Source organism: Bacillus rossius, chromosome 16 (genome assembly GCF_032445375.1).
Source record: "Bacillus rossius redtenbacheri isolate Brsri chromosome 16, Brsri_v3, whole genome shotgun sequence".
NCBI lineage: Eukaryota > Metazoa > Arthropoda > Insecta > Phasmatodea > Bacillidae > Bacillus > Bacillus rossius.
The window spans coordinates 31765839-31786234 of NC_086343.1; the positions used below are offsets into that span (position 1 = coordinate 31765839).

The 20396-nt window shown below is 39.4% G+C and overlaps 1 protein-coding gene across 3 annotated transcripts in view; it reads left to right on the forward strand.

Annotated features, from left to right (window-relative positions):
- Positions 1–6698: 6698 nt before the first annotated feature.
- LOC134539791 (WASH complex subunit 4) overlaps positions 6699–20396 on the forward strand; it is a 74489-nt gene continuing 60791 nt past the window's right edge. For all 3 annotated transcript variants that reach the window (XM_063382055.1, XM_063382056.1, XM_063382058.1), the window contains exons 1-4: positions 6699–6860; positions 9582–9721; positions 15214–15379; positions 17724–17911. In XM_063382055.1, coding sequence (XP_063238125.1) covers positions 6809–6860; positions 9582–9721; positions 15214–15379; positions 17724–17911 — 546 coding nt within the window. In that variant the 5' untranslated portion in view covers positions 6699–6808. The remainder of the gene's footprint in view (positions 6861–9581; positions 9722–15213; positions 15380–17723; positions 17912–20396) is intronic.

The following is a 20396-nucleotide window of genomic DNA, read 5'->3' on the forward strand; positions in this document are numbered from 1 at the left end:
CAAGACAAGGATGCAGGGATGCTAGCCCAAATTCACAAGCTGGGCCTTCACCTTACAGAATTTCGATTTTAATGTGGAACACATGCTGGGGCATGACAACCATTTGGCGGATGAGTTGTCACAACACCCGGACCCTTATTCTGTCTACCAGGACGATGTTAGCTGGGAACACTTGTTGCCACCACCAGGGAATTCCCCAGCTCTGCCGGGGGAGGCCATACCTGCCTTTTAATACACCACCACCCAGTACCCTGTAACACCAGACACAGGTCCCCCAAACACCCTGGCCGACCTCAAGGTTATGCACCAGGTGCGCAGGTCGACGCCGCCATATGAGCCAGAAAAGCTGCATGCGAGTCACGACTGCAGGCCTACCAGAAGTTTCTGGATGTCATATTGAAGACTAGAGCCACAAGGGACACAGAGGCATGGCATTATTATGTGCCCGAGGCCGCACGACTAGCCCCCTTGCAGTTTTTTCATCATCGCGACTTTGAGGCTCACACAGGAGTGAAGCAGACCCAGAAGGAGCTCCGCCAGACATTTCACTGGTCTGTTATCGCCCACGATGTGAGGGACTATGTGAGGAAATGCTAAAAGTGCCAGCAAAGGAAGGCACATCGGGCCGACAGAGTGGAACAGCAGCGACCTCACCAGCCACATGAACCTTTCCATAAAGTTGCTGTAGACATAATGGGTCCATATCCATACATTTTCAGGTTAAAGCACTTCCTCATCATCATTACATAAATTTTCACATGGTTGGTTGAGATATTCCCAGTATCCAATGTTCGGGCCGAGAATATTCGAGCCTTATTATAAGGAGATATATTTCCCTGTTACAACTTTCGATGGGTTTTACTCACAGACAATGGGCGTCATTTCTAGGGTAGAAGCTGTTGTATGTATTACCACCGAACACCCACCTACCCCCCACATGTCAACCCCATGGAGTGGAGAAACCAGGACATAAAAAGACAACACTGTCTCTGCCTGGAGAAGGACCAATATAAGTCGAATGTACACATTTCCAAACTGCTTTATTGCTTGAGAATGACACAAATGCTGTTACTGGTCACTCGCCTGCCAAATTGTTGCACGGATAAAACCGAGGCCTTCCAGGGGAATGCCGGGTGGTGGCAGCCACCATCGAGGGCATATGGAGGAAGAGATACATATAGATATTGAGGTGCTGCTGGAGCAGGCCAAGCAGTAGCAGAAGCAATTTCTGAAGGACAAGACACACCAGACCACCCCTCAACCCTTGCCTACACTCCCATGTCGCCACCAGATGACATACCGGTGGTGACACCAATCACCCATGCTGTAAGTGGTCTGACACGAATACGCAGGGCGCCAGGTCACTTGAGGGACTACAAGTGGGGTTACACTCAGGGGCCACCCCGGTCCACACTATAGTATGATCCAACTCTCAGCAAACTTCGTGTTGTCACACCATAGTAACATGCAGTACACAAGCCCAGAATTCGTGCTTCTGATCGACGACCCAGTGCATGTAATGGGAGGCATCGATCCACATAATGGCCTCATTGGAGGGGCGCATTTGACACCGACCATCGGAGCTCCTCTGTCGCACAGGCCGTTATGCCACATCGATGCCCACCCCTGAAACATGTGCATATGACGAATACATCGGTAGTGTGAGCACAACGAAGGGGAAAAACCTTGAGGTCTATGTGTCGATAGCTGCCCGCGTGGCTATCGAGGAGTGTTGGTGTGTTCATCCACCTTTGCCATTTGTGTATTTATCCACTGGATATAAATCCGAAACATTGATCTGTATTTATTTAATTGCAGTTAATTATTAATTAAAGTAACACCATCATTTGTATTTCCTATTTGAAAGATTATTGTTCACCATGCGACTACGCCACATATTTCAACCCAAATCATTCTCGCACTCCTTGCACTTTGTACAGTAAATGTGACCCTCGGTGGCCCTGCGATGCCGCTCTCTTGGCACAGAGACATCTAACATCTGCAAACGACAGGATCTACAACATCTTGCTATCACCATCTGTAACATCCATAGGGTACATTTCTTAATCCTTTTGCATCGGCCATGTGGCTGGCCCCATTTTCATTGCGATTTGAAGGAACCTGCCTCATAACTAAATTCTTTAATTCACAGTAATGCGTTGTTGATTTCTCAGATAGTGTTCTTACAAATAGGGGCACTAAACTATATTTAAATTATAATTATATTTCTCAAGTTTAATTTTAGAATATCAATATCTGTTTTCGGGTTCTGATGTGGATCTCTCGCTCTCTCTCTCTCTGTCTTCCCTCATTGGCATCACGTTGAGATGTTGCTGGTGAAATTACCAAGCTGATCTCCCAGCTAACATGCCTCTGAATGTGTGAGAGTAAGTGTGAGCTTGTTGCTTTTAAAACCAATACTGTAGGTATGTATTAAGTGTGTGATGTACCTCTGCATAAAGTTATTGGTCAGGTTTATAGAGTTCAATTTCTGTTTAATAAAATACAAATGATTAAAGAAACTAATTTTATTCATTAATTAGCAATGACTGTATGATTCTATGGCGGCTAGTGCAAGGATAATTTCCACGTAGGTATTTAAAATAGGCCTTAATATACTAGAAGACAACCCTAGTTAATTGAGATTTTAATTGCCATTTTTATTGAAACCTGAATCTTTGTAACTTTGATATCTGATAATGCAATAGGGCATACAATAAAATGCCGTAACTAGCTGTGTGGAATCGGGAACAATCTTCTTGTATCTGTCAGACCTCCAGGTGGTACTCAGCTAAACTGGAAACCAGAGGGCTTTGCTGCAAATTCAAACTACGGCGATGACGATACCACCAGGAACTGGATCAAAGATCGGCATCCCTCTAGTCCTGAAAAGTTTATGGTAGTCAAATTGGATCCCACCAAATGTCGGAAATATTTATTGTGGAGTACTGCAACCATCGTCCTGAGGCACTAAATGTAAGAAAGCGACCGTTAACGTTATAACTCCCTATTTCTGACGTACAATGTCAGAAAATACTATCTCAAGACTTTCAGAAGATGGATCTCTATCTAATGACATCGTGGGTGATGCGCATCTTCAGCCACTCGAGTGGGCAACAAAGGTATTGGCAAGCACCAGCCCAAGCAACGTCTTCACCAAAACATCCCGAAGGCTTCCCTCTAATTTCTTTCTTCCCAAAATTTTGCTGTTGAATTTGGTTGCTCACAGCAACCAAAGAGCTGTAAGGTTTTCCCAGTGATTTCTCTATGGCAAGGCAGTTGAAAGATGAAAAGAGTAATGAATAAATATAAATGCGTGTGTGTAAAGCTATGGCTTAATGAATAAAACTCCTAGGAATAATAATTCAGAATACCCTGAAACTAAATAGGTAGGTATTATAAGATGTAGTGTTGTGTTGTATGGCTGTCAAATGGTTGTCCTCCTAACGTACAGAAATCATTACATTAAATAAGTTTTATCACAAAATGATGCAACTTAGTTTAGAACAATAATAAAAAAAATAAAAAAATTGGTTGTCTGTAAAGTCGGTTTACTGGCGATAGTTTAACGTGACAACGTCATAACAAAAAAAATTGATGAAATGATTGATCCAGAAGAAAATGAAATATCATATTCGGCCTGAGACTGAGCCGTAATAGGTTTTTGCAACCAAACCATTTAGGCATTAAAAATATTATATTCTTTGAGGAAGAAATTTTTTTTAATTTTTCAATCTTTTGCATGATAAAATCTACCTCTGCATACTTTTATGAATAAAATTGAATCATTTTTATTGAATTATCACTATTTTGTATGGATACAAAGGAGTGAAATGAAATGTGCAATTGAATTAATAAATTTACTTTTATTTGCGTTCATTAATTCAAATATATTTATTACTTTTGAAATGTTGTGTGTGCCATATTTATTTTTACAAGTACAAAAAAAAAAATTCTCAGCTGCCCGGTTTCGAACAAACAACCTTTAGTTTATGAGTAAGGTTCGCTAACCACACGCCCACGAGCCCACATTAAGGTAATGTAGTTTCAAATGATATATACATATTTATAAAAACTTTGTTCACGGTAGGGGTATAATATTAACACGATTTTATAACAAATACACATCCCAAATACACCAAACTTATTTATAATGTGTTACAATATTTTTAAAAACATTGTGCAAAAGATCCCGGGTGTAATTTGAATTATTATGTGTAACTGTAAAACACCATTGTTGGTTCAAAACGTATTTGAATTTTCAACATTACTTTTAAATACCTGTTCCGATTGTGCTGAAAATCGGTGGACGATCGATAAATTACATAATATTAATAATTCAAACGACGAAAATATGATAGAAAAGTCAAATCTATGGTTGTTCCAATCGAGTGGAAGAGAGATGCCACGCATGCGTACAATGAGCAAACAGAACACATCCGTAGTGGGACATCCGTAGTGGGACACTTTTTCGTGCGTGCAGCCGGCGTTCATCGATTTATTAGACGTTGTCACGTCAAAAATATAAACTGTTAACAGTCTGACTGATTACAGCTTTTATGTCTTGACGACACTTGTTGGGGCTCCCTCCAGTCACTTAGGCCATTACTACCCATCGCCGTGCTGTCGACCCCTAGGGGTAAGGCGAACGTATGCAGTGCCCATGCCGCAAAGATATATCGATAGAAGCGAGAGGGCACTATCGATGCAGGACCGGGGAAAGTTAAACCGATTTTATGGGTATAAATACTGTAACAAATTACAGTAACCATTTTAAAAAGTTGGAAGGCTTTTTTTTTATCGGATAACATTGTTCACTGTGTAATTACACCAAAATAGTTAACCTGTCCTGTCTTTTGGTTTTGGCACGCAAGATTCGCGCGGGAATGGTCCGGGTGGCTGCGGGTGGCCAGCGGCCCCGGCAGTAGGATCCAGCTCTTCGGGAGGGATGCTCACCAGGACTCGTGGAGCCAGTCACTTAGTCTAATCGCCGGCCCTTTCATCGAAGGTGTCTTGTATAATACATGTTTCTTTTGTTTATTTCTAAGATTTATTGCTTTTGTTTAACGTCTTAATTCTTTGTTTAACTCAAGTTGAGTCATCGCCCTGTGTGACACGTGGCTGAGCACGTGCGATCATTCTGTTTCCGGTTCATCTGGACTTCGCGAACCCTTGCGAACTTCCCTCGAGCTAAAACATCCGAACGTGTTGCAGATATCAGAGCATGCCAGACGAGCTTCTCTCATGCACAGGACAGATCAGTTATTTTGGCATCACTATGTACGAGGGTGGTTTGTCGAATAAATCCTGCTAGTGTATTCCACCGTTTATTTCCTTACGTTCTGAGCATTTATGTAGTTACTAATTACTGTGTGTATGGTGTCTGAGACAGCCAGTAAGGGCATGAGAAGTTAACTCTGCCGACGTACCACTGCCACCAGCCACATGGCCAGTAACCCCCGCCCCTGCCCTCCACGAGTAAATCTGGTGTATCAGTGCACATAATAACTGATTGGCGCTGGGCACAAAAACCAGCATTCAAAACCAATCCGCGAGGCAGCGGGATGGACGTCACTGTGTTTGGTTTCCTTCCTTTGTAGTTGATGTGCTGCATTCGTGCACCTTTCCTCGGGTAGGAAGTATTATTCTTGACTTTCCAAGATGGCCCGCACTGGGCTGTCTATTTGGACTAAATGTGCCAACTTTCTACCAAATTATCTAACTAATGTATTAACCATGGTAATCTGCAGTCGGCCACGTTCGTCCATATGGAAAATAATCTTCCGGGGGCCCTACATCCATGCTTGAATCCACAGATTACTTATTTTTTGTAAACGTCAATTTTCCGACGTATAGTAGAACTGTACTAGTCTTAACTTCTCGCGAGGGGTGTCAAGCTTTCAACATCTGCGCCTCGTAGCTCCACGCACAGACTCCCTACCACTTGCATGTGTAATTTTAACATAATTGCATAATGTTCAATGTACTGTGTTCTGTTGCTCGTATAGTGTTTGTCATGTTCTATGTCTAGGATTTGATGTGTCAATAAGACTGTATCCTTGTATCATAACCCGCAGAACTTGTTGCAACATAACAAACGGCAACTCGTTATCACTGCCGCACCCCTGCTTTAGTCGTAACTGTAACACTTGCACATCACAAGTATGGAGAGACGTGGTCTGGCAACGACACGATACAGGCTGCGTACTGTGGTAACACCACATTATGTGTTACCTCTCTTGTAATAAATCAACATTGTTTTGGAGTTTCTTTCTTTCATTCAATCATTAGTGTCTCCACTACGTGTTCAGCAGCCACCCCCTTGAGAGCTCACAAGGAACAGACTGTTAGTTACTTCAGCCATGAAACAGCACATACAGAAAAATTTAACTTTACGCCTTCTATTTCTTTCGTTACATAAGGAATTAAGCATACAGAAAAATGGCTGCTTAATAGTGGCAGCTGACGACGAAAACAGGGCTCATAAAAAACCTCAAATTTTTAACGCAAGAAAAATTAGTTTGATATGATTACGATGATAACGATTTAAAAGCTAGTAATATCTCGGTTTCAAATCAAAATACGAGTATGCCCTCTACGATATATATCTCGATACCAAGCAACTATTCCTCATCTTTTAAACTTATAGCAAATTATTTGATATCTCTGTACCAACAAATCTCTGATCGTCATGTTTGTAAACATGGCGTAGTTTTGACTTTTCTATATGATTAGGGAAGTCCTAAACCTAGTTTTCTCGTGTAAATATTTAATTATCTTCAACAAAAAGACAAAGATATTCTGAAGTATGTCGGCAAATGAAAATTGGGATTTTGATGGACTCGAAAATGGGATACAAAGTAAGCTTTTTGTTCTGGAGATTAACGTATTAGGTTATGTGCTGTATTTAGTACAATAATTTTATTTCCAAGGAATTTCTTTGATTTAAAAAGAATCACCATACTCATTTACCTGTCTGAAAAAATTTAACATCCCTGGTTCAGAGACCGGACGCCCATGAAAACGCATAGCCGGTCCTACTTTCCCTTGCTACAGATAAACTGCTGTGCCGACGTGCTGTTATCTAATTGGTGACAAAATTTTGCATCATTCGCACATTACCAGTTGGGAAATGATCAGCACGTGATAAATACCCTACCACAACAAACTAACGACCTGCATTGTCTGATGATGGTGATTTGGCATCTGATTGGCTGCGTGACGGGTTACAGTGACTGCAGATCTGTAGCAGATCGACAGGGCACTGCAGTACCGACGCATTTGGTGAATTTAAATTCATTGTGCATTCTGCATAGGAAATAGAGCCCTTGGTGGCTATGAAGGCTACTTCACTCCTATAACTTAAGGGTTGGAAGTCCTAATCTCAATCCCTATATTAATTGGAGCCCTTTTCTTGAAGTTACCTTCGCCTTTAGACTCTGGGAAAAACCACAAGTTGTTAAACCCTTTGGTTATTTTTTCCCTCCATGAGCAGGAAAAGTAGTATACGAAAGATGATAAGACTGGATCAAAATGAAGAAAATTGAGAAATGTTGGGTTTAAGAAAGTAAAAGTTGCAGATAAAGTTGTTGCTTGATATAATTGTGCACAAGTTTGTGCCCTCTGTGTTCTCTTGCTACTAACTTAAGAGTAATTTCCTAGAAAAGTGCTCATTAAAAAATACAAAGTGAGTACTTTTGAGTACTACAAGTCCTGAAAAACACAGAATTTTAAATGATAGCTAATGTAACGTAACCAACTGTTTACACCAATTTACGTATTTTGAATTGTAGCTAACTTTACCTAACCAACTGTTCATGCAATTTGATAGTACGTAAATGTAGCTAACCTAACCAAATGTTTGTTCCAATGATTTTACGGTTTTTTAAAATTAGATTGGTAACCTAACTAACCATTCAAACAATTTTACAGATTTTTGAAATGTAGCTAGCCTAACCAACCATTAAACAATTTTACAGTCTTTGAAATGTAACTAACCTAATCAACTGTTCAAAATGGTAAACTGCTTGTAAACTACTCAAAATATCACAATTCGTATTTTTTCAATCATGAAATATGAGAAGAATCTAAAAATGCAATGTTTAGAATTTTTTTTTATATTTTTTTTTTTTAGAAGAGCACCTACTCTGGATAATTACAGCTGGTTAGGTAAGTGAAGGTGACGAATCTTCAGAGGATAGCTAAAACTACTAAGCTCAGGAGTGGGGCTCTCAGTGGTAGAAAGTTGAAGGAGAATTACGAATAATAAAATTGAGAGAGAACTTTAAGACTCTTTGTTAGGTATCCCGTCGCTATATTTGTTACAATTGGGAGCTTTGAGAGTGAGCTTTGACTGTGAATGGAGTTAGGAGATGCAGTGAATTAGATGGTGTTGATTTTAAACAGGTAGAAACCTTCAAGTATCCAGGAAGTGTATTGGAGGGAAGGGACAAGAAACAAGAAGGAAATAGTAAGGAGAGGACAACAAGCAGATGCATTGTACCTACAGGCGTGAGAGACTTGGTATGGGAGAGGGAGATGCCATCAAAATGCAAACAAGTGCTTACAATACTTTCTATGCACCATGGTTACATGGAGCAGAGATGCTGGGAAGATCAGAGCAATGGAATGAAGTTTACGAGGAGTGTGTTGGCTGTTACGGGGCGGGACAGGATCAAGAATGAGATGGTGCAAGCGAGGCCTTGAACAAGATCTTGGAGAAAGCGAGAATGAGATGGAATGGTCACATGCAGGGAATGGGAGAATGGAGTGCAAGTACACAGAAAGAAGACCCAAAAGAGCAGTTAGTTAGAGTTCAGGAGAGAGGAGAACTTGGAGGAATTTTACTTTGCTGACCTGGCTGTGAACCTCTATTGTGTAGTTATTATATTAGGTTTATTATTGAAGCAAATTATTGAACATATTTTTGACGTGACAGTGTCTAATAAATCAATGAACGCTGGCTGCACGCACAAAAAAGTGTCCCGTTACGCACATTGTCCCGTTACGCGGTGTCCCATTACACTGTCTCCCATTACACTGTGTCCCATTACGCTCATTGTACGCTTGCGCCGCATCTATCTCTCTTCCACTCGATTGTAACCATCGATTTGACTTTTTCGAGGCACATTCAACTTGAAACACTCCCATTCGTTTCCTACTTTTCCTATCATCGTCCTATTCTTAAAAAAATAACACAGATTGGAAGAAGTTAAATAGCCAACATGTATGAACGTTAATGTTAAAGTAATCTCTTTGTTGAAGTAATAAACATATTTGAATTAATGAGTGCAAATAAAAGTAAATATATAAATTAAATTGTAGATTTTTTTTCACTCCTTCTTTGTATCCATACAAAATAGTGATAATTCAATAAAAATGATTCAATTTTATTCATAAAAGTATGCAATCATTTCATCAATGTTTTGTTATGACGTCACGTTAAACTATCGTCCGTAAACTGACTTTACAGACAACCAATTTTTTTACTTTGTTTGTGTGACTCGCAGCGCTGTATGTCTTGGGTGAGGTAGCGAGCTAACGGGGTGGCGGTGCGTGAGACTGTCGGTGGCTGTCGGCAGAGATGGTCGGGGAGAACCAGCTGCGACTGTACGGCCGGTTCCTGGAGCAGTACGGCCAGCAGCTGCTCGGCATCCGGGAGGCGCTCGAGGGCTACGTCAACAACGCGTGGGACATGTTCACCGACCCTGTGGGCCTGAAGGTGAGCTTCATCTTGTGCCAATTATGTGCATAATAGGCACCTTTTTAAATTTTATAATAATTGAGTTTTTTTTTTTTTTAATTTTCAAAATTAAACTTAAATTTATTGGCCTACTGCTTTTTTCAGCCCAGTGTACGGTCAGGTCAATTCTTTTTGTAACGTGTTCTTTTCTCCCCACCCCTCCACAACCCTATTCACATCTTCAGCTCTCAAGCTCCCGAAGCTGCGTTAAGCAGCCATCTCGTACAATTCCCGGCTCCAGTCAGGCCCGGCGTCTCAAAACCCTACCCGATTTTGTGACTAGAAAAGCTGTGGCGAGCACTGGCGTCACTCCCAACGGACTTCGTGGAAGTATAGCCATCAGCAGTGTTCAAGCCGGAGCAGACACGTAGCGGCTTTCGTTCGCCGCGAATTTCCATCGCCCAAGCGGAAATTTCCTCTCTCCCCGCGCCTAGAACCCTGCCTGAGGTGACCCCGGGCGGTCATAGACCCCTTTCGGTCCGTTGCCGTGCCGAAAGATGTTCACATCTCGGGAGCGTTAATGTTCATTTGCTAATCGTTCCGTATCACACATCCAAACTTATCTCTCGATCCTGATGACATAATCCTGTAGTACATAATGCTTGATATTTTTAATTTAGCACGTTAAAAATTACTGGACATAAAAAAAAAATGTCACGTAACAAAGAAATATGATCGTAAGTTCAATACGAAAGAAATGGTCACGTCCAGGATGTTTCGAAGTACATACTAAATTAAAACAGCAAGGATCATGTTCCACAGAATCAATGCCATCTGGATCAAGGGATAATCTTGGATACGTTATATGGGTCAGTTAGCATTATGTATCTTGAATGTTTATAAAAAATTGTTTGTTGGCCAAGGGAAACTGTTTGGTCTCAAATGGTTGCATGTGTTCTCTAAGATTTGTGCTACTATTTAAAAAAAAAATGTGTTCTCTTTGCAGGCTTTGGGGCTTTTTTTTTTTGTTTAAACTATTCAAAATTCACTTATACTCCTTTGCTTTTGACCACCTTAATTTATTTTTAGTTAGGTAATACATTTCATAGAACCTGTTATTGTGTTAGGTAGCCTACATACCTTAAGCATTTAGGAAATCTACTTATCATAAGATCTTAGTAAAGACAAAGCATCAGTGCAAATTCATTTACAGAATAAAATGAATTATGAAAAAAGTGTGATCATTTATACTCAGTAAATAATTTTTAACATAAAGTTTTATGACTCAGTGAAATTATTTGGTTCACGTGCAGCTGAAAGCAATGCTCCATTCTGGGAAATTTGGAACTGAGTGGGGGATTTGCAGAAGTGGTTTCTTTCTTCAGTGTCATTGCCAACACCTTCCCTATATTTCTGATTCATCCATTGTGTTTTATTCCGTAAATACCAATCTATATGTTCGTCCAATTATGAAAAATCAGTGTTCAATGTGCAATCATTTTGATGATCGTGCTTTAATTTTTGTTAAATGTTCATCCAAATTTGCATCCGATTTTGATGAATAAGCATATAAATATCCATCATAATTAATGAATGTGCATCTAATTTATGAATATCCAATCCATACACAGACACATCCATTTAGATGAATATTCGTCAAAATGTGAGACCATTTTAGATAAATACCTATACATCATATTATTCATTGATTTTAATGATTGAATTTTAATGTCCATCACAATGTGCTTCCAAATGAAAATATGTGCTTCTAAAAGTGCATTAATTTTTAAACATCATACATATACATGTGCAGCCAGTTTTATGAATCTGCATCCAATTTGTGCATACAAATACCTATCTATTTCTATGAGTGTTAATCCAAATATGTGACCAGTTTTGATTGCTATGGGATCCAAATATGCATCCATTATTCATAAATGTGCTTCCAAATGTACATAAATTTTGATGAATTCATGTAACTTAATCCACCTAGATGAATGTGGTTCCAAATGTGCATTGATTTTAAATGAATTTTTGTCCATATGTGCATCAAGTTTGATAAATATGCATCTAAATATGCATTCAGTTTGATAAATATGCATCCAAAAAAGCATCAATTTTAGTGACTATGTCACAAATGTGTGTCCATTTTGAAGAATATGATTCCAAATGTTTGCCCATTTTGAAGATATTCATCCAAACTTGCAACCATAACCATTTTGAGGAATAAGTGTCTAAATGAGCATTCTATTGGATTAATATAGATCTAAATATTCATTATTTTTGATGAATATGCATCTAAATGTGCATTCATTTATTTGAATGTGAGTCCAAATGTGCTTCCATTTTATAATTGTTGATGTTAAACTGAAAAATATAAATTATTTTGATCATGTGGTAGCATACTTGGTTCTTTCCGGAGGTGGGGACTCAAACCCATCCACCTTGAAGGCAAAGAGAGTTCTTGTAGTAGTTTTCCATCTACCGTTTATCATTCCAAGAAAATATCTGGGTGGATTGTAACTGTCTACATACTTCCTTTGTTCCCAACCATTCAGAAGACAGGGTAGTAAATAATATCAAGCTGTTGGCCAGTGTATACAAGCTTTGCCATGTAAGTTTTCTCAAATTCAAAGTTATCAAAAGTATTGCCAGTGTCACCCATTTCCCAACTGTCATTTACAAATCAGTGCATGATGTTTGTTTACGAAGACTGACAGCTGCATGGAGTTGTTTACAAAAACTGTTTACAGAAAAACTGTGGAAGTAAGGATACATGGACCACTGGAACAGTTTTTAAAAACTGTCAATTTTCAGACAAGTTATATGAGATAAGAGTATTAAAGATAATTTTTTATATGTTATATGTTCTTTTTTTTGTTGAAGCACTAGTACATTAGTGCCCGACCTTCACACAGCAGGGGCCAATTAATTGAAAAATATAGCATGCTACGTTGTACATTGAACTGTAATCATTGCCTCTTCTTTTTTTCACCTCGCAGAATCTATGCCAATTTGGTATTTGATTGAACATAAGTACAAACGACTTAGCATCTTGTCAGTAAAAGTCATATTACTCAAAATATTACAGTTAGCTTATTGTTAAGCTGTCATGTAGTGCTTTCTGCCAGTATGGAAGGTTAATGCCGTAGCCTCGGTGAGCCTACAGTAACTGCCTCTGAACTTGTAGTTTGGGGATTAAATGTTCAGTCATACATTTTTTATTTTTTTTTTTTTTAAATAACACTGGTAGGTTTTTCAGTTTTAAGGATGTATGCTGTACCTTGAGATTGTAGTCTTATATTTGTTTTAATATTTTGAAATGAATAATAGAGAATAAATTTAATTATTTTACTATTAATGTGTGAACAGTCAGTAGTAGGAAGTACTGGAAAGCCAAATCTGTGTGAGAGTTTTTGTGTGTGCCCATGTATTTGGTGAATTTGTATGCAATAACTCTAGTGTGTTAATGCACACATACATAGAGAGAAACCAACCATAAAGAGACGTATACAAACGATGTAAATAGGTACACAGAGAGATGTAATGGTTAAATTTTGTCTTATGCTTATAACAAAATTGAACACGGCATGTTGGGTTTTAATTTGATTGTCATTACTATTATTTAAGTTATACTACTTTAATACATTAAGAAAAAATTATGATTGTGAATTTTTACGATGTGCACGCACCATGAAACAACTTTTTCACAGGGTGGAAAAAAGGCTACATACTGTCACGTAATGCTTCCATACAGCTTTCTAGCGAGTGCGTCTGACGCTTACAATTTCTCTACATATCTGCCTGCTGGTTTACTTGGGTAGTCTAGACTAACCTTAGCATAAATTCCTCGGTAGGGTAGGTGGAATTGGCCTGATGATCCCAGTGGGGGATACCCTGGAAACGACTGTCCGCAGTCCCTGGGATTCCTTGGATAAAGGGTCGTCCTGTCAGGTTTTGGCTGGCGTTTAGTTCTCTTTGGAGGAAACTGGGGTTGTCTCAAGCCAGGGAGAACTTTGCGGCTCGGCTAGGGGGAGCTGCACTTTGTCTTCTTTCAGCGTCCGCCCGGTCACGGTCCTTGGTGTGTACTCTAGGGGCTTCGTCGGGCGTCTCTCCTTCTACTGGGATCAGGCAAGGCCTGGAGGGTCTGATGTTGTAGGTCTGAGGGGGGGGGTCTTCTTGCCCCCGCCTGTATACGAAAAAGACATCGACTGGTGTTGGCTACTTACGACCTGTTGGCGGCTGGTGGCAGTTATTGGTCAGTGCCTTCCCCTCTGGAATGGTGCGGGCTGTAACGGTGGTGATGACACAGGGTTCCCTGGTTCCCTGGGTGATCCCCTCTTCCCGGGAAAGATAAGCAAGTAGTTTCGGTATATCATATTTATTGACTACGTTTAGGTACAAGGTAACAGTTTCCCCTCTCTCATTGGATCAGAACTGCTTCTCTTTCTCTACACTGCGGCCTGTAACTAGGCAGGTCCTGACTTTGCAGACTAATATCGTAGCTACCGTGCGACTGTCTCCTTATACACTCGCTCAGACTTTAGGTTCGTACTCTCGGGTTTTGACTTGCGGCGGACGGCGCTCTGATCACCAGACACTACTAGCACATGGACTTGGAAGCTGGCGAAAGCGATTAGCGTGGTGAGCAAGCTCGGCTGCCAGCGGTGCCTGTAGGACACCGACTGACTGGCCTGGCCACGGGCCGGCCTTATATTCCTTTCCTTAGGGCCTGGGCGTGACGTCGGGAAGGGAGGAATTCCAGGAATGGCCCGCCGCTTCCAGGTACTCCAGCCGGCAGTAGTGCCGTGTGCACTCGGCTGGCCTTGCGGGAGAGGGGGTAATCTGGGGCTAGCGGCCGGCCAGGGAGGCTCGGCGTAGTTGCCCCGAGCAACCGGAGACGCTGGCGTGATTGCCCTAGCAACAGACGACGCGACCGCGGCAGGATGGCACTGGCCATCTCGGCCATCTGTGGCAGTCCGCACACATGTTTAGGAAGAGAGGGGCTGACGACGTTCGGGTTATAGACGTTCGCAGCTTGTCGCATGTCAAAACAAATAAAAATTATATATATGTGCTCTTAAATCTTATACTTTAGGTTTCAATATTTATACTGGTTCATATAATGAAAAATAATTAATTGTAGTAAATATTACTGATAGAAATTCTGTTTGAAAATTTTTTCACATGTATTTTCACGAGTATTTATATAATTGAGGTTATATTTCCGTATGTATATTTTATTTGCATTATAAATGATATGCTATATTATTATTATTTAATAAAAAATTATTATTATTAAATTATAATCAACATTCAACACATGCAACATGGAATAAAAAAAATTAGTTTTTCATATTTAAAAGAAGTAACTATTTTAAGGTTTCATATTTTTTTAAAATAAATAAAATGTTTAGTATCTTAAGAATATGTACATTTCAACAGCTTGAAAGCAAGGTTGGATTGAAGGTTGAGCTGTTGTGAAACGTGTCTCGTTGCTCGGTGTGGAGTGTCGGCCGCCTGGTTCGCAGTACGACCTGCACGAGCACACGACGCTGCTGGAGCTGATCAGCACGGACAACAAGGTGCTCAACAAGGTGCTGATCGTGTTCGCGTCCCTGTGCTCCGAGACGAGGCGGCTGAGGGCCGAGGCCCGCACCAAGTACTTCAACGCCGTGCTGTTCTACGGAGAAGGAGGTGAGAAGGCTCTGGTCTCGGAGTACAGCAGTTAGTGAGGCTTTTTTGAACAAGCACCGTTGGTAGTTTACAAGATGTGTCATAGAGAAACAGCAAGAATGCACAAGAAAGATGAATACACAAACGCACAGAAAACCATACCTAATCAGCTGATTTCAAATTTTAAATGCATAGACATCACGGAAGAGAAAAATTGTGTAAGGAATCAGTCCGAACATTATCAGTCTATGCTGTGATTTTTTTTTTGTGAAATTCCTTACACTGAATTTTTTTGTGCTGTCTAGGCATTTAACATTTGTACCTCAGCTGATTCTGGATTGTTTTTTTTTTTTTCTGTGTGTTTGTGTATTAATCTTTCTTGTACATTCTTGTAGTGTGCCTACGACACACAACATTAAATAGCATATGACAATAATAATGTTTTAAATTTTTGTTCTCCGTTGCAAGAATCATTCAGAGAACATGGAGGAGGAATGGGGAAGCATAAAAGGGGGGGGGGGAGAGTAGCAAGGAGCCATTGCTAATCTGGTTAGGCATGTATCCTGCTAGTAGACCGCACCCCACTCGGGGACTAATGGGCCATCTGATTGGCTAGCAGTCCCGCTAGCATGCCTCGTGGCCCTGCCTCTAGTATGCTCGTAACAATATTATTGTATTGACTTGCCTTAAAATTTGTAGACACAAAAGATTTTATGAATACAATTAACTAAACATGATATCACCCACTTTCTTCCTTTTTAAAAAAAAATGGAAAAATTTAGGGAAGAAAGAGAGAAAAAAAAATTACCCAGCTCTTGTTACATTTTATTTTTTGACAAACACAAAAACATTTGTTTACTAACAAAATTGTGTTTTATTGTTTTTTGAGAAGTTGAGCAATAGGAAGTAAGAGCTTAATTGTAACCTAGAGAACATGCTTGTTAGTTTGATGTAACAACATTTTTGCATTGCTCATTACTTCATGCTGCAGTTATTATTCACAAAGAAAGTGCGGGTTCCCACAGACAGGAATAATCTGGAGAGCAGGGGAAACTCAGTGATTTGAAAAAGTGTCTTGAAAACCTGGAAAACTCAGGGAAATCAACAAAATATTGGATTTTAAACAGTGTCAGTAATCTATACTAATATAATAAAGCTGAACGTTTTTTTTTGTTTAAACTCGCTAATCTCTAAAAACAACGAGTCAGATTTGAAAAAATCTTTATGCATTTGATAGTCCAATTCTTGAGGAAATTTGTAGGCTATTTAACATGATGCTATGCCCTTATGAGCCAAATATAAAGAAAAAATGTCAGAAAGAATGCTTAGTGAAAATGACGTAATAGTGTGGGCGGGTGATGCAATGCAATACGGTAGGAAGTGGGAAACAATACTGGTAGTTCCATAGATATATAAGTATAAATAATTTTCTTAACAAAAGAAAGCTGATATTGCCATCCTTAATTTTTTTTTTTCCAAATTGTGTTGACATAGTTACTTATAGTCTTCTTCCAAGAAAAAAGTTCTTCAAGTGAAATATTTAGTTGAATTTTTTTTTAATCTTTTTGAAAATTTTGTTTGATTCAAAATGCCTCGAAGAAAATCTCAGCTTTCTCGGCAGTGTACAACACCAGAGCGTTTGAGACTTTTATGTGAAAAATGAAACGGAAGATGAGCATATGAATATGTTATCGAGTGCTCAACATTCTTAGTGTTTGATTGTGTTGTCAAACTTTAATAATCTTCTGCCAAGAAAACAGTTCTGCAAGTAAAATAAATAGTTGATTTTTTTTTTTGTTTCATTCAAAATGCCTTGAAGAAAGTATCAGATTTCTTGGCAGTCTGCAGAATCCTAGCGTCTGAGACTTTAGCGTGAAAATGGAACAGAAGATGAGAGTCTCCAACGCTGGAGGGGGAGGGGGGGTTGTATGGCCCCCTGACCTCCCTGGGATATCCACGCACTTGCAGCCACAAACCCGTTGTTTTTGAAGGAGGGTCATTCCATGTCAGTTCATGTTTTTTTTTTATTTTAATAAAAATTGGTTCAATTGTTAGGTGACAAAAGGCCACTTAAAATTTTAAAATTTTAGATTTTTATCTCAAATACTTCCTGAGAACTCGAAGGTTCCTTTGTGACCATTTTTTGCCTAAAACAGGTTGTAATGACAGCATAAATTGGTCAGTATCTGTGTTTCCTTGCTTTGTATTTCACTGTAACACTTCTCAGTCACGCATCTGTCTCTTGTCCTTCCGTTTCCCAACACAATACACAATGTTCCTTAAACATACTTTTAGCCTTCAAATAAATCAGAACGTTAAATACCGGCATAAAAACCATTTCAAAATTGTTTGCCGGTGGCGGCAGTGGACGAGGGCTCGCCCGACGAAGCGGCCCAGCTGCAGCTGAGCAGGTTCCTGCCGCTGCTGCAGAACCTGTGGTGCTTCGTGCAGCGCTGCGGCCAGGTGGCGCTGTGCACGGTGCGGCAGCTGGCGGCCTACTACTCCCCCGTGCCGGCCGCGCAGGTCATGAGCTCCGCCGACGTCCACTTCCAGGTGGGGGCCGGTTCCCGACCGTCACCGGCCGTGTGGAACATGCCCAGTGTGTCCATGTACATAGTATAAAACAAAGTCGCTTCCCGCCGTCTGTCTGTCCCCTACGTATGCAACGCAATAGATTTTGATGCGGTTTTTTTTAATAGATAGAGTGATTCAAGAGGAAGGTTTACATGTATAATACATGCACAATATAGTAGAGAAACACTGATAATTTAAGAGGTGTCTAATGTGATGTCGTAAATAAACCCATTTTTTTTGCACGTACGTTGCAAACGCTGGCTGAACCCCACAAGATGGATCATGCTGTTGATATTTGTTGATTGTGATTTGTTTTTAGTTGAACGAATAGTAATTAAAATATTTTTGGACTAACAGAACTAACAGGACTAACAGGACTAACAGAACGTCCTCAGGATGGGAGCAGATAGCAGTTCCCAAAACGTCGCTTGTTTCTGTTTTAGAAAACTGTTTATGTTTGTTTTGTCTTTTCGTTTTGTCGTATTTTTGTCTCGTTTTGACTATTGTGCTGAATTTTTTTGGGTTCAATATTTTTGTTCTGTCATTATTTGTGGGTTTTTTTTTTCGTTCTCTTCTGTTTTTTTGGAAAACTATTGTGTTTGTTTCGTCTTTTCGTTTTTGCTGTGTTTTTGTCATGTTTCAACTGTTGTGTTGAATTTTTTGGGTTCTGTATTTTTGTGCTGTCATCATTTGTAGGTTTTTTTTTTCGTTCTGTTAGTCCGTTTTTCTTTGTTTGTTGACCATATTCCTGTTGTGAAGTATTGTGTGGTGTTTATATCCTGACAACAGCAATTTTTTGCTTAATTTGTGTTTTTGTCATTTGTGTTTTTTTTAGTTTTCTTCTACAAACATACATGTGCTTAGCAATGGTGTATGTCCAAAAGCTTACATCAAGAAAATATATCCCTAAAATTCTAATTCCATTTTTCCTTTTAAAAATATTTTTTTTTTCAAATACATCAAAACAAATTTTCTTTTCATTAATAATGTATCGAAAATGTTTGTGCTTTGTGGGTACATCTAATAACAGAGCACATTGAAACAAGGAAAACACTAATAACCAATGTAATATATTGGGAAGAGAGAGTAAATGTCTATTTGAATGCAAACTGCAATCTAAGGATGATGATATGTAGTTGACCAGAACTATGTTATTAATCTCTACAGAAACTATTAAAAGAAATATGTTTGTGCCTGCCACCAACTACAGTGCTCTGGCAGGGTTTGTTTAGCACAATGACATTTTTGCTAGGGCTGGGTCGATGCCGATTCCGATTCTTAAGTATCGGCCGATATTCAGAGTATCGGCATCGGCAGCATCTGTAAAATAATTGCCGATTCTTCGCGCCGATACCTCAGTCCAAGTTCTTAAACTGTGTTACAGCAAATTCTCTCTAGTACGTCTCTTGTCAACGTACAATCCAGTATAACGTATAAAGCCACCGGTCTTGAAACGCCATGCAAATTAATAGGCATAATAAATATATAACGTACGTTTTTCAAAGCCCTGGACTGTAATTTCTCGTTAATACGCATCTTTTTTCCGATATTATTATACAAAATATTAAACATTTTCTCATTTCATTCACAATTCTATAGCTTTGTTTAACAAAAGGTCTTGTGGAAATTGTTTACAGACGTTTTCTTTATTTCGTTGAGTAAAATGGCAGGTGCAGTGCTGGTAACCGTGCGGATAGAAATTTTATTCGTATAAAAAAATGTCCGTTTTTTGTGTGATTGGTGTAGCAACATAACATTTATGCGGAATAATCAAGAGTTATAAATATAAAAAACGCTTAACTTTTTCAACTAAGAAAAAAACGATTCAATAATATTTATCCTACAAAATGCTTATTTTCGCGTTTGAATTTGTAGCAATGGATATTGGCCGATGGCGGCCATATCTGGCTAGGTACATAAAACGTGGATTATACGATGGCCAACGACTACTAATGCGTTTATGTTACCGTTTGTTTTCTGTTTCAATGACCTAACCCATAATTTGTTTGTAAACATCATTTCAAATTAACATCTTTCGCAATTGTACACAAATGTAATACGTATACAACATTTATTTAACAGATCTAGTGGCACACAGTTTCCGACGCTAGTGAACATTTTGTGACGTTTCGTGAAGTTTGTTTAATGGCGACGTGACGACGTGGATAACTAGTTTATATTTTTATATTTAGTGTATTACGGCAGCATATGTAGGTAGGCCTAACCGTAGAAGTTATGAGTACCCAAAAGCGTGTGGGTATCAGCATTGCAAAGTTATGAAAGACATTTCTCAAAGGAAAGTTCAAGCAAACATTCTTGACTATTTGAAAAAAAACTGTAGGTAGTGTATGTTGAACAGTTGAACATTATTTTATAATTGGGTTTGAATATGTCCAGCTATTAGGGGAAAAAGTACACACAAAATGCAAATCCTGCCAATTATTTCTCATGGACTGGTACTGTT